The sequence below is a fragment of the Hyaena hyaena genome, unplaced genomic scaffold (genome assembly GCF_003009895.1).
Source record: "Hyaena hyaena isolate Hyena2069 unplaced genomic scaffold, ASM300989v1 scaffold_655, whole genome shotgun sequence".
Classification (NCBI taxonomy): domain Eukaryota; kingdom Metazoa; phylum Chordata; class Mammalia; order Carnivora; family Hyaenidae; genus Hyaena; species Hyaena hyaena.
This window is the reverse complement of record NW_024081289.1, coordinates 418,865-433,032: the sequence shown is the minus strand read 5'-3', so window position 1 is coordinate 433,032 and position 14,168 is coordinate 418,865. Positions and strand designations below refer to the sequence as shown.

At 45.5% G+C, this 14,168-nt stretch overlaps 2 protein-coding genes across 5 annotated transcripts in view; one reads left to right on the top strand and one right to left on the bottom strand.

The window, feature by feature from the left end:
* Positions 1-4,441: 4,441 nt before the first annotated feature.
* On the top strand, positions 4,442-8,636 carry COQ10A (coenzyme Q10A). 2 transcript variants are annotated; one of them, XM_039216872.1, is made up of 5 exons: positions 4,442-4,844; positions 5,403-5,549; positions 6,983-7,175; positions 7,407-7,508; positions 7,810-8,636. In XM_039216872.1, the coding sequence occupies exons 1-5, from the start codon at positions 4,711-4,713 to the stop codon at positions 7,975-7,977; spliced, it is 744 nt and encodes a 247-aa protein (XP_039072803.1). In that variant the 5' UTR covers positions 4,442-4,710; the 3' UTR covers positions 7,978-8,636. The 2 variants fall into 2 exon arrangements, with proteins under 2 accessions (XP_039072803.1, XP_039072804.1); XM_039216873.1 differs by lacking the exon at positions 4,442-4,844 and adding an exon at positions 5,033-5,089.
* A 704-nt stretch (positions 8,637-9,340) lies between these two features.
* The window catches only part of CS (citrate synthase), a 29,369-nt gene continuing 24,541 nt past the window's right edge, over positions 9,341-14,168 (bottom strand). For all 3 annotated transcript variants that reach the window (XM_039216866.1, XM_039216868.1, XM_039216867.1), the window contains 5 exons: positions 13,065-13,264; positions 12,391-12,520; positions 12,164-12,265; positions 11,732-11,941; positions 9,341-10,896 (listed from right to left, as the gene is read on the bottom strand). In XM_039216866.1, the coding sequence (XP_039072797.1) occupies positions 10,726-10,896; positions 11,732-11,941; positions 12,164-12,265; positions 12,391-12,520; positions 13,065-13,264 (813 nt within the window). In that variant the 3' untranslated portion in view covers positions 9,341-10,725. The remainder of the gene's footprint in view (positions 10,897-11,731; positions 11,942-12,163; positions 12,266-12,390; positions 12,521-13,064; positions 13,265-14,168) is intronic.

The window sequence follows — 14,168 nt, the reverse complement described above, 5'->3', positions numbered from 1 at the left end:
AAAAATATTTAAAAAAAAATTTTTTTTTGAGAGACAGAGCATGAGGGGGGGAGGGGCAGATAGAGAGGGAATCACAGACTCCGAGGCAGTCTCCAGGCTCTGAGCCCACAGCACTGAGCGTGATGTGGGGCTCAAACTCATGAACTAGGAGACCATGACCTGACCCGAAGTTGGACGCTTACTGACTGAGCCACCCAGGCGCCCTGACAATTTAACTTTTTAAATGTTTATTTTGAGAGAGAGAGCACCAGCAGAGAGGGGCTGAGAGAGAAGTACAGAGAGAATCTCAAGCAGGTTCTGTGCTGACAGTGCAGAGCCTGACACAGGGCTCAAACTCACAAACCCTGACATCATGACCTGAGCCGAAATCAAGAGTTAGATGCTTAACTGACTGAGCCACCCAGGTGCCCCTAATTTTTTAAATTTTACCATATTGAAAATAAAATTAATAATATTACTTAAGACTTACCTCTTCCAGGAAGTCTTCCCCAGTTAACAGGTTCTTTCTCTTTTGTTAGGCTTTCTTAACACTTACATATTTAGCTTACACTGGAGCAGTCAGATTTAAACTGCACACTTTTGTTGCTCATTTCACCTTAGACCTTTGACATACAAGCGTCCAATATTTCAGAATAGATTTAAAAAAAATTTTTTTTAATATTTTATTTCTGAGAGAGAGAGACAGCGTGAGCAGGGGAGGGTCAGAGAGAGAGGGAGATACAGAATCTGAAGCAGGCTCCAGGCTCTGAGCTAGCTGTCAGCACAGAGCCCGATGCGGGGCTCAAACCCACAAATAGATTTTAAACTCCTTCTTCCTTCTTAGCCAAAGTCTTCCAACACAGGACTGTATGTTGCTTTGGGCTTGTTTGTTTTCCTATGAAAAAAGATTTTGAGCTACAAAGAGTATACATTATTCTTTGTAGCTCTAACAGAGCAGGAAAAAGCACTTAACATTTTTTTTACATTTATCTATTTATTTTGAGAGAGAGTGAGTGAGCAGAGAAGTTGCAGAGAGTGAGGGAGAGAGAATCCCAAGCAGGCTCTGCACTTTCAGCACAGAGCCAGATGTGGAGCTTGATCCCACAAACCATGAGATCGTGACCTCAGCTGAAATCAAGAGTCCAACTCTTAACCAACTGAGCCAGCCAGGCACCCCTAGGCACTTAACATTTGATGAAGAGAAGAAAGATGAGGCCAAAGAAGTAGAAACAGAAGGTAGCTGGGGATCAGACTGATATGTGTGTTGAGACGGATATGTGTGTTGAGACGTATTGACTTGACTATTGGACCTTCTGGAAGGGCTAAGCTAGGATATGGCCCAGAGGATGGGGAGGAGGGGACTACATGGCCTCTATTGCCTGAAATAGCTCCTGGTAACCTGAGGAACTGGAATCAGGGGGTTGAGCTGGGGTCACGTGCCTGGTTCTGGCTCGGGAGCAGAGGTGAACAAGGGAGGTTGCCAGCCGGGTTCTCTGAGCAGCTGGAAGTAGGAGGAGGGGCTACAAGAGTTATTTTTAATATTATTCAGAGCACAGAAAGAGGATTTCCCAGTAGGGAAAAAAAAGGACTATGATGTAGGTAACACAGATACGTCCAAATTTCAGGGAGATGCAAGAAATTTGGGAGGAGGAAGCTGGAAGTGGTAGCAAAGCCCTTCTGTGAAGACAATCCTGTGATCCAACTACTAAATTCACATTTGAGTAACTCTAGGCAGATACCTGCCTGTTTTTAAGCATCAGTTTTCATTCTTTTAACAAATGCTGATTGAGGACTCAACTGTGGTTGAATACATAGTACAGCCCTATACTAACTTGTTTGGAAGTAGAAACTTAGAAGTGTCTATTTTTGTGGAACTTAGAACGTACATATACATATGACACAACTAGAAAATATAGGATACATGCTATTTTACATGGCATTATGTGTTTGGAGTAATGTTCAGGGATGGGTTCAATCAAAAGAGGGTCTTTCTAGAGGAGGTGTGTTTTGAGTTAGTACTTGAAGGAAGTTATCAATGTAGAATGACAAGGAAATGGCAGGAAATTGGTTGTTCAAGTACGAGGAATGAACTAGGAAAAGTTTAAATGGCAGTAATTAGCTAATCTAATTAGTAGGGGGACAACAAGCAAATTGGCTTGGCAGGCCTATTGTACCTTGGGGATTCTGCGGCAGTTAACTCGGTTAAAGAATAGTGCTAATGAGGTCACAGTTCAGTCATATATCCCGGTTAATTTCTTTTACCAAGCCAGACCCTTTCTCCTCACTCTACGCAGCTGTCTCACATGTGTAAGTCCTTAGCCAGAGGGAGCTGGGTCCAGACAAGAAAGCAGGGCTGGAAAGAGTAAATCTGTCCCTCAAGGTCACATGATCATCTGAAAGTGGCTCCAGATTATCATCTTTGAACTGCAAGGAGATACTGTATCCTGGTGGTGGGGGCAGGGGAGCTGAGGGTAAAAGAAGAAATGTTGGAAGAGAAAAAGAGGCAAGATCATTACCAGTTTGGAGCTTCATGTTATATATAATATAAAATGAGGATTAAAATATCTTCCTTACAAAATGTTAAATGTAATCCAGAGTTCAAGGGAGGGCTCCTGCTCCTTGAGATCCAAATAAGATAGGTTCAAAATTTAAAGCAACCCAGGACACCTGACTAGCTCAGTTGGTAGAACATGTAACTCTTGATTTCAGGGTTGTAAGTGTGAGCCTGATGCTGAGTACAGAGATTACTTTTAAAAATCAAATCTTAGGGGCACCTGGGTGGCTTAGTCGGTTGGGCGTCCGACTTTCGCTTAGGTCATGATCTCGCAGTTCGTGGGTTCGAGCCCCGTATCGGGCTCTGTGCTGCCAGCTCAGAGCCTGGAGCCTGTTTCAGTCTGTGACTCCCTCTCTCTCTGACCCTCCCCTGCTCACGCTGTCTCTCTCTCTCTCTCTCTCCTAGAAATAAATTTAGAAAAAAAAATAAATAAAATAAATAAAATCTTAAAAAAATGTTTAAATCAATCCATATCTGGTGGAAGTCCCAAAATTAATGCCAATTAATGTAATTAATGCTCCTCTCAAAGAGGATCAGGGAATAGAGGATTTATATCTGATTCTAGGTCGCTGTTTCTAGGCAACATGTTTCTCTTCCACACCAGTTAGACCCCAAAGGCAACACAGTCTTTAATTACTTTATCCCTCTTCCCCCTTCCACACATTCCTCATAGTTTTCCTGAATTTGGAAATATGATCAAAGATTTAGAACAAAAGCAGAGGAAGGGCTTGCAGTGTAATAGCAAAAACATCTCTAAATGAAACAGCAGCCACCACCATTCTTTTTTTTTTTTTTTAATTTATTTACTTACTTTGAGAAAGAGAGAGGGAGAGAAAGAGAACCCCAAGCAGACTCCGCATTGTCAGAGCAGAGCCCGATGCAGGGTTCAACTCCAGGATCAATCTCAGGAACTATCTCACCAATGGTGAGATCCTGACCTGAGCGAAATCAAGAGTAGGATGCTTAATGGACTCAGTCACCCAGGTGCCCCCAACCACCACCATTCTTCTTTTCTTTTCCTTTTTTCTTTTTTTACTTTTTAAAAAATGTCTTATTTTTGAGAGAGAGAGAGAGAGCTGAAGAGGGGCAGAGAGAGGGAAACACAACTCTGAAGGAGTCTCCAGGCTCTGGGCTCTCAGCACATGGCCCAATGGTGGGGCTAGAACTCACCAACTGCGAGATCATGACCCCAGCCAAAGTCAGACGCTTAATCGACTGAGCAACCCCGGCGCCTGGTAGGCACCACCATTTTTAAAACACCGTTCCTCTACTCCACCACGGGAGAATTTCAATGGCTTTTGTACCCACTTAGATCCAGTGTCTCTCTTTTTATTTTCCTTTATCTTCCCACTTTTATCAAGAACATTGCCCCCTGCTGTATAGTATGCAGTGACATATAGTATAGCAGTATAGTGACATTTCTTTGCCTGCGTTCCTGCCCATGAAGCCTCATCCTTCATCAAATGCACACTTCCAGAAAAAGACGTTTTTCTCCCCTAAAATTAAGTCTGGTTCTTCCAACCCTGACTTCTTCCTATAAATATTAACAGAGAAAACTATACAAAGTTTTAGCCCAGAGCTTGGAAGATTAATTTCCTTTCTTAAAGATGTACAACATAGTACTAGGCACTAGCGGCTGCAAAGATGAATACAACTTCTAAAACTATGAACAAGGAAGACTATAATAAAGGCTTTAAAAGAGATTTTGAGAAGATCAACAGATATCTGCCATTGACACGCCCACGAAGTCGCCTCTGTGCTTGTGTATCAGTTCCGTGACCACAGACTCGCCAAGTAGTTTGCCTGACGACCTCGTTCTTCTTGGACATCTCTGCAGCTTCTGAAACACATATTCCTGCGCCCTTTCTCGCTAGAGGTGTGAAACTACATCTCCCGAAAGGCCGCGTTGTCCCCTTCCTTCCTCCCTCTCCCGGTTCCGAGCCATGGCAACGGCGTGACGTGAGGGTACTGGGAGCTGCGGGAGCAGCGGTCGCGGCTTCAGTTCTAGCCTACCCGGCCGCCGGGGCGGGAGCAGGGCGAGAGGAGCCGCAGCCCCGGGCCGCTCCTGCGCTCGGGGACCCTGAACCCGCCCGGCGGCCGCTTCCTACCGCTTTTCCTCCAGAGCGAGGAAGGAATAGCGGTTGTCAGAACTGAGACAGCAAGGGAGGGTCGCGCGCATGGCCTCGGCGGGCGCGCGGCGGCTCCCAGCCGGGACGCGCGCGGCGGCCCAGCGCTGCTGCGGCTTCGCGCTCCTCTCGGGCGCGCGCCCGGCTCCGCCCCCCGGCCCTCCGCGACCGCCGCGACCAATGAGGTGAGAGGGAGGTGCGGGCGTCTGCGCTGGTGGAAAGGGGGTCGTCCAGGGCCGCGAATTTGCACAGTGACGGGCTGCACTTCTGGGATGCGGGCCTGGCGTCGGGTGGCGCGGGAGCGGTCCACCGAGGGGTCTAATGTAGAGTTTGGGGAATGCTTTTGCAAGTTATTCACAAAGGGAAGTCCCCGGGGCGGATTCCCAACCACTGCTTGCCCCTCGCTCGCGCCCTGGCAACACCCAGCTTGGTGAGGCTCCTGAGACTGTTACTTTCTGAGAGTCCTAGCTTTTAGCAGAAGCATAGCCCACACTTAAAGGCAACCGCGCTTCGCACGCACCCCACTTTTTCCCATCTCCTCCCTCGGCACTGTCCTCAACCGCCCTCGACCTTTCGCACTCGTGACTGCCTGGCCAGGGAGCCTGGCGGGCTGCAGCAGGTGCTGGGGGAAAGGCTTGTCTGGACGACCTTCCTCTGGGATGCACCCCACTTCCCCTTCACCTGGGAGTGCTTGAGGAACACAAAGAATCATGACGTCGTCTCCCCTTTCGTTTTATGCTTAGATTTCTGATGTCCAGCAGCCTCTTCTTGCCCCGGGCTGCCCAGGTCTTGGTGGCTGAGGCTGGCTTACCTCCCAGGCGTTCCTTCATGGGCTTTGCTGCCCCCTTCACCAACAAGCGAAAAGCTTACTCGGAGCGTAGGATCATGGGGTGAGCATCCTACCCTGTCCAGCATCCCTCCACATTCCCTTCCCTTCCAAACAGATGACCAAATCCAGGCTAGAATGTAAGGGTAGCAATAGTGGGCAAAGATCCATCCCTGGCCATCCCTCTCCCCAGCTATTATTACTGATCATTTATCCTTCCCTCCCAACCTTCCAACTTTCATTCCGTCTTCTTGGTTGCTGGGCATGTCCATTAAGTGAAATGTGACTAGAACTGGGCAATGTAAGACAACAGGGTATTATTTCTCTGCTGACCTTTTATTATTTTTTTTAACTTAAAGTTTTTTATTTTGAGAGCAAGGGCACATGCAAATGGAGTAGGGGTAGAGAGAGAACCCCAAGCAGAGGGAGTCTCTACACGGGGCTGGATCTCACCACCATGAGATCATGACTTGAGTCAAAATCAGAGAGCCCAATGCTCAACGAGTGAGCCACTTTCTCTGCTGAGCTTTTAAATGTATCCTGAACAAAACATAATAGCTACCACTTACTGAGCACTTGCTACTGCTAGTAGCTAGACTAGTTAAGCTACGTAGATGTTTTATGTAGGTTTTCTCATTTGATCCTCTCAACAAACCTATGAATCAGTTATTATTATTACCTCTGATTCACAGATTGGGAAAATGGATGCACAGGTAATTTACCTAGGACTACATTGATAGTTACAGAGCTAGGATCTGAGTTTTTGTGTGATCACCAGTAAAATGGACAGCCTGTGTTCCCCCTAGATAGTCCCCCCTTTTTTTCTTTAATTTTTAAAATTTGAGGGGCACCTGGGTGGCTCAGTCGGTTAAGCCTCCGACTTCAGCTCAGGTCATGATTTCGCAGTCTTTGAATTTGAGCCCCGCATGGGACTCTGTGCTGTCAGCTCAGAGCCTGGAGCCTGCTTCGTATTCTGTGCCTCTGCCTCTCTCTGCCCCTTCCCTGCTCGCACTCTGTCTGTCTCTCTCACTCAAAAATAAATAGATGTTAATTTTTAAAATTTATTTGAGAAAGGGAGAGAGAGAGCTAGAGCGCACAAGCTAGGGAGGAGCAGAGGGGAGAAACAGAATCCCAAGCAGGCTCTGCACTGATGTGGGGCTCGAACCCACAAACTGTGAGATCATGACCTGAGCCGAGATCAATAGTTGTATGCTTAACTGACTACGCCACCCAGGTGCCCCTAGATAGTCACCCTTAAGATAAAAAAAGATAGTAAATGCAATAGCATTCTGTGAACTACAAAATATAAGGTAATGTTAACATCATGGAAATTTCCGTGTTTGCTTTTGGGAAGTCATTCATCCAAGTTTTGGGATCTCTAGTTCCTGATGGTGAATAGTTAGTGAGCAAAGGTACTGTGGGGAGGGCACCTAGGGCAGGGAGGAACCTGACCCAGCTGGCAGTTCCTTGGCCTCTCTCTGTGATTCCTTCCCCTAGGTACTCAATGCAGGAGATGTACGAAGTGGTGTCCAATGTCCAGGAGTATCGTGAGTTTGTGCCCTGGTGTAAGAAGTCTTTGGTGTTATCTAGCCGCAAAGGTCATCTGAAGGCCCAGTTAGAAGTCGGCTTTCCACCTATTGTGGAACGTTATACCTCTGCTGTTTCCATGGTCAAACCTCACATGGTCAAGGTGAGGCACTGGGAGGGATTAATCAGCAAACTTTTTGTGTTCTCTAGCATTTATACATTTAAGGGCTATTTTGGCCCTCTTTGTAGTGATTTTATCTCCGTGTGTCACATACTTCCATAATAAAACATCAGAAGGAAAGGAAACTATCTTTCGTTTCTTTCTTATAGGCTCCTATACCTAGTATAGGTTTTATTCCATTTTAATATTAACTACCTGACTGCCCTCTTTTAGGCTGTTTGCACTGATGGCAAGCTCTTCAACCACTTAGAGACCATTTGGCGATTCAGTCCGGGTATTCCTGCCTACCCCCGAACTTGCACTGTGGACTTTTCGGTGAGTCAGGAGGCTGTGTAGCATAGGGCTACAACTGGGTTGTGGGGGCAGCGTGGAGGTACAATGACAGTTATTAAGTATGGCTAGCACTTAGCATTTCCCAAGTCAATGACACTTTCCACAGGTCTGAGCTTACCTCAAACTTATACTGTGTGCTCAGTCCTAAGTAAGGGCTTTTGAAGGGATCTAAGGAACTAGAGGGGGAGGGGAAGAAAAGGCACTGAATAGTGTCCTTGCATTTTGCCAAGGACTATCCAACATGATCTTGAACAGTTTCTGACTGTTTCTTACCCATTCCCAGATTTCCTTTGAATTTCGTTCTCTGCTGCACTCCCAGCTGGCCACCATGTTTTTTGATGAGGTTGTCAAACAGAATGTCGCGGCCTTCGAGCGTCGGGCAGCCACCAAGTTTGGTCCAGAAACAGCCATCCCCCGTGAACTGATGTTCCATGAGGTGCACCAGACTTGAGGCAAAGGATTGTTCCTTGGCCTCTTCTCTACTCTCCTTCCCAACCCAATTCTCTTATTTATTTCATTTGGCTCCTGCTCCAATCTAAGAGAAGAGTCTGTGTTCATAATGATGTTCCCCTTCTCAATTCCCCAGAAATTGGGCTCTACGCTGGCTATAAATGCTGGGGCAGAAAGGCAGGGAGATACAGAAAGGAGACATGCCTAGAAGATGGTCAGGCTCATCTTGAGAGCCCCATATGCCTAATGTCTGCACCCTTCTCACGGTGCATTATAATCAGTACTGTGTGGTTTTCGGACCTTGTCAACGTACCTTAGTGTCTGACCAGAGTAACCTGGTAGCACGTTTTCTACCAGGATTGAATAAACAGCTTTTTCCTCTGACAGAGGTACTAGGTGGTTAATAACTGTTCCCCGCCTGAGATGTCCCAGGAAAAGACTGAGATCTGGCCCCAGCTTGAAATCCATATGACTTCACTTTTAAGAATATTTCCATTTCCACTGCCTGGTTAGTGGAGAGCAACGGGCTGTCTTAACATCAGTGCCACAGGGCCAAGGAGAAAAAAAAGCACTGAAGAGAATTGTATTCTTGGGTTGTACTTTATTCTACTTGGCCTGAGTTTTTATAAAATTTCAATAAATTAATTGTGACAGTGTGAATTTGGCTTATTTATATCGTTTCTTACGGGAACAGTGTGGATATAGCAGAGTAGAAGAAAGTCATGGCTTCCTTCCTCAGGGGAGTAAAGGTGCAAGAAGGCCTCTTGGACATAGTGTCCCTGCTAACTATAGTAGCACATTCTACAAGCCAGGACCTAGTACCCACTCCCTTGCCCTATTTATAGACTTTTTCAGAAGGTCAGTTGCAGGAGCCTCAGGACAGAATAATCTGGTCTCAGATCTACCATACAGCTGATGTCCTCAGGACCACTTCTTCTTTTAAAGACCTCCTTAAGGTCCCTGCAAAGAACAGGCATTCCACACAATACCAGAGCCCTCTAGTGGCTCAGGTCCAGAGCTAGCATTCCTCCTCTATTTGCCCTTGGTATAGTATGTTCCTTTCACCCAGTGGGCTGGACTAGTTTTCTTGGATTAGTCACATGGGTGGTTTTGAGGTCTCAGCTGCAGTCCTTGAGTGTTCTATCTTACATTAAAATTGGGAAGAACTTATAACCTTGAGGAAAGACAGAAATCTCCTTTGGAAATTTCACAGGTATCCAGTCTTATTAGGGTACATGTTAAACCCACCTAAAGATAAAGGGATGCACAGGATAACTTAGAACCCACTTAGTCCGGGATCTTGCTAGCCAGTTCCCTTATTTTATAACAGATTCTTCCAAGTCTTCTTTAATAGCAGGCTCAAGCATTGTTAATAAAAACATTTATTTTGCATTTTATACAGAACAACCTGAAGTTTGGATCATAACTTGACAGTTACCCGGGGGTTTACAAACAATGTGTCCATCTCAGCGTGGTTCTGGGGATTAGGGTTCCACATAAACACAGGCAGGAGTTGCGAGGGAGGAAGGGGGCACAGTAGGAGTGTATTTCAATCCTTTCTTAAAGAAAAGGCAGTAGAGCATTCTGAGTCACTGAAAACCTGTGCAAATGGGGCTTCTAAAAAACAAATACTGTACTGTGAGCTCTTGGGGAAGGGGCCAGATAAGGACCTTGATAAATAAAGGGATATTTTCTTATAGCAGGGGAAGAGGGAGGCCTATTATTTTTGTTCTCAGCCCAGGACCTGATATTCAAAGGAAACATCCAATCTTAAATCATTTCCCTGCTAAGAAGTACCCATATCCCTGGAACCAGACTATGAAGATAGCATGCTGGTCATTCCCAAGTCCTTATTCAAGCATATTAAAATAAAGGGGGGAAAAAAGATCAGAAGGTAGTGGCTTCTGTTCCACAGAACTAAAAAGCTTAGTACATGTTAAGCACTGATAAAGCCAAATGACTGGGAAGGACCACAGCTTTGACAGGGACATATACAACCTGCTGGAAGAGGTCTCTAGTAAGGACCAAAAAGGCTGGGGGGGGGGGGTAGGGAGGTCCATAGCACCCTAAGCTTGAGGTGCAGCAAGTACAGAAAATCTGGAAGGAGGGGAATATTAAAGCAGTGGGGAACAGGATACTCCCAGATCTTAATTTTCATGGGATAATTTTAAAAGAGAAAAATCAAACATTGGGTGCCAATTACAACAAATGCCATGGCCTTTATGGTCACCTGGTAGCATAAAAAAAATGCCAAAGTGTCTGCCTAACCCAACAGGTCTTTCTAGGAAGTGTCTGTGTGCATGGGAGAGAGCAATGGGGCTTCAGAGAGCTGATAATCCAACATGATTCTTATGGAAACAGAAGGGGCAGAGTCCTGATTTCCTGGTCTATGGAAGGCTGGGTTGACTGCAGATTCTCTGCAACCAGCTTTGACCCAGGGAAAGAAGAGTCAGATTCTCACTCTAGAGATGGTAGGGGGGCTCAAACCTAACCCATACCCCATGCATTAGTCCTGGTCACCCTACAGTTGGATGGGCAACTCACCAGGTAGGAGAAAGGAACTGGTTAGGGAAGAAGGGGTTACTTTTTATCTTTTAAAGTCTTAATTTCTATTTTAACTTCAAACTTATTATCAGTGCCTCAGATACAATTTAATCTTAAATCTTAAAAAGCCCCCTGAAACAAAACAAAATTAGACTTTTTTTTTAAAGCTCCCTCACTTTCTAGTAGTTTCCTCCAGTCTCCAGTTTTACCCTGACTTAGAGTCCACAAACTTCATCAGACCATCCGTGCTCATGGACTTGGGCCTCTCTAGTGGGAAGCCCAGGGCTCGGCTCCAGATGAGCTGTGCCAGTACCCCCAGTGCTCGTGACACCCCAAACAGGACTGTGTAGTAATTCATCTCTGTCATGCCGTAGTACTGTAAGATAAAAGAGAAAAAAGTTTTGTTAAAGACCCTGAGGGGGGCGCCTGGGTGGCTTAGTCGGTTAAGCGTCCGACTTTCGCTTAGGTCATGATCTCGCGGTTCGTGGGTTCGAGCCCCGCGTCGGGCTCTGTGCTGACTGCCTGCTCAGAGCCTGGAGCCTGTTTCAGTCTGTGACTCCCTCTCACTCTGACCCTCCCCTGCTCACGCTGTCTCTCTCTCTCCTAGAAATAAAAATATTTAAAAAAAAAAAAACAACACACAACAACCAACCAACAAATAAAAAAACACTTGCTTCTTAAAAAAAAAAAAAAGACCCTGAGGTAATAGCATGCACAAGTCCAGGGTGATAGAGACCTTAACAGAGTTGGCCTTAAATAGAAATGACACTAGGAGGAGTGCCCAGGTAGCTCAGTCATTTAAATGTCTGACTCTTGATTTCAGCTCAGGTCATGATCTCACAGTTCTAAGTTCAAGCCCCACATCAGGCTCTCTGCTCTTAGCGCAGAGCCTGCTTCGGATCCTGTCTCCCTCTTTCTCTGCCTCTCCCTGGCTTGCTTGCTTGCTTTCTCTAAAATAAATAAACATCAAAAAAAAAAAAAAACTTTAAAAAAGAAAGAAATGACACAGGCAAAATACACTAATTGGGATTCTGAAAAGAGAGTACCCCTTTCCTACTGCCTGCATGTACCCTCCGCCACAGGCAACTTTATCAAAAGGATAAAGAAGGTGGTATCAGTCCTTGCTCTGGCTAGGAAGTTGATTTTCTACATGGCAGAGAACATTAGGGTTTGGCACAAATTAAAGGGAGAGCAGGGAAGGAAAGACTCACCTGAAGCAGCACCCCACTGTGAGCATCTACATTTGGCCAAGGATTCTTGGCCTTGCCCTGCTCTAACAGGACATTGGGCACAATCTTGTACAGCTGAGCAACAAGCTTAAACATGGAGTCATGAGGCAAGTGTTTAAGGGCAAACTCTCGCTGACAGGTATATCGTGGATCCGTCTTCCTTAGTACTGCATGGCCATAGCCTGGGACAACCTGTAAAGAAGGAGGTGAAAAAACCAGTTGTATTCTCAAGTAGAAATTCTTGTCTTTTCTAAATTCTTCAGGATAGACAATTGGTGATTGGGGGAGGGAGGAGAGAATTTCTTTCTCTAATATAGGGACCTCTCTCATTCTTCATTCTGTTTTCTTTAATTTTTCTAAATCACACAACTTGGGTCTTGGCTTCTTTCCTAGTTGCTAAGCATCTCTGCTTACCCGTCCTGAGTTGAGCGTGTTCCATATGTAGTCTCGTAACTTCTCATCTGACACATCTTTGCCAACTTCTTTCTGTAGTTGTGTCAGCCAAACAAGTACTTCCTATGGGTAAGGTTTCGGGAATAAGACAGTGTCAACACATATGCCAGGAGAGAACAGCAAGATCAGAAGAAAAGCATGGGAGTAAGAAAAACATGAAGCAGGAAAAGAAAAGTTAATAGTCCTACCTGATTTGCCAAACCATGTAGGGGCCCTGCTAGCCCGTTCATGGCTGCTGCAAAGGACAGGTAGGGGTCTGAAAGGGCACTGCCCACCAAGTGGCTGGTATGGGCACTTACATTGCCTCCCTCATGGTCACTGTGGGGAAGTAAGAAAGGAGAATCAGAAGAGAAGAAAAATGGGCAGACTATGGAAACACAAATTTCGCTGTTCTCTTATCACATGCTAGCCTAGTTATGGGCTCACACTAGTTCTGGCCAGTCAGTTATACATAAGCTTTTGTAAGAGATGTTCCAATCTCATTACCAGCTTTTGTTCACTAATCCACAGGGCTGGAGAGGTTACTGGTTGATGATGCCTGTGTGCCAAGCTCCTGGACTCTCATTCCAGCTTTAATAACAATAGCCAGAAGAGGGAGCTCCTGGAAAGCTGAAAGATCACCTACTATGAGCAATTAGTACTTTTCTCCAGCTTCTTAGAAACCTTACTTTGTTCTTAGAATGGTTGTGATTATTTCCCTCCATCTCTGGACTTCATTTACTAGATTCCTTTCTTGCCTTGCGTGCCATGTTTCCATCTCCTTGTTGCCTACTGCCTGTTCCCAGAAAAGAATGTTCAGGAGCTTTCCTTAAAATTTTCTACCAATCCAGGCAAGGGGCTATGGTTGCTGGGTCTAGCTTACCTGTGGATGGTGAGGTACAAACGCATGAGCTCAGTGAACTGAGCATCAGTATAGCCTAACATGTTGGTGAAATTGTGGGACCAGTCTAGCTTAGAGTCAATGGCCCCAATACTGCTGCCCTCCCGGTAGAGATTCCGGTAGATTTTTGCTGCAACACAAGGTAGCTTTGCGATAAGATCCATACAATCTTCATAAATCAACTGATGTGAGAAGAGGAAAATGGAGAAAAAAAAAAAGAAAAAGATTTATCAACAAAGAATTAGGCAAGGATTCTGTCTGTCCTCCATGGATTAGGCTATTTGGTTGATGTTCAGTGGTTATATATGGAGGCTAACAACAATAACCATTTAACTAAATAACTTTTATGATCCAGGCTCTGCATTAAGTGATTTACACATAATATCTTGGGTATATTAAGACATTATTTTGGGGTGCGTGGGTGGCATAATCAGTTAAGCATCCGACTCTTGATTTCAGTTCAGGTCATGGTCCTAGGCTTATGGGATTGAGCCCCTAATCAGGCTTGTGCTAGGTACAGAGCCTGCTTGAGATTCTCTCTCTCTCTGCCCCTCTCCCCTACTCACACACTCTCTATTTTTCTTTTTTGTTAATATTTTTTTTAATATTTTATTTATTTCTGAGAGAGAGATAGACAGCGTGAGCAAGACAGGGTCAGAGAGAGAAGGAGATACAGAATTAGAAGCAGGCTCTAGGCTCTGAGCTAGCTGTCAGCACAGAGCCTGATGCGGGGCTCGAACCCATGAACCGTGTGATCATGACCTGAGCCAAAGTCGGATGCTTAATTGACTGAGCCACCCAGGCACCCCTCACACACTCTCTAAAACAAAACAAAACAAAACATTATTTCTAATTTTTTTTAGAAAATTAGAAAAAATTTCTGCTACTCTACCAAGTACATAATGACCTCCATTTTAAAGGTGAGTAAACAGGGGCGCCTGGGTGGCTTAGTCGGTTGAGCGTCCGACTTTCGCTTAGGTCATGATCTCGCGGTTCGTGGGTTCGAGCCCCGCGTCGGGCTCTGTGCTGACTGCCAGCTCAGAGCCTGGAGCCTGTTTCAGAGTCTGTGACTCCCTCTCTCTCTGA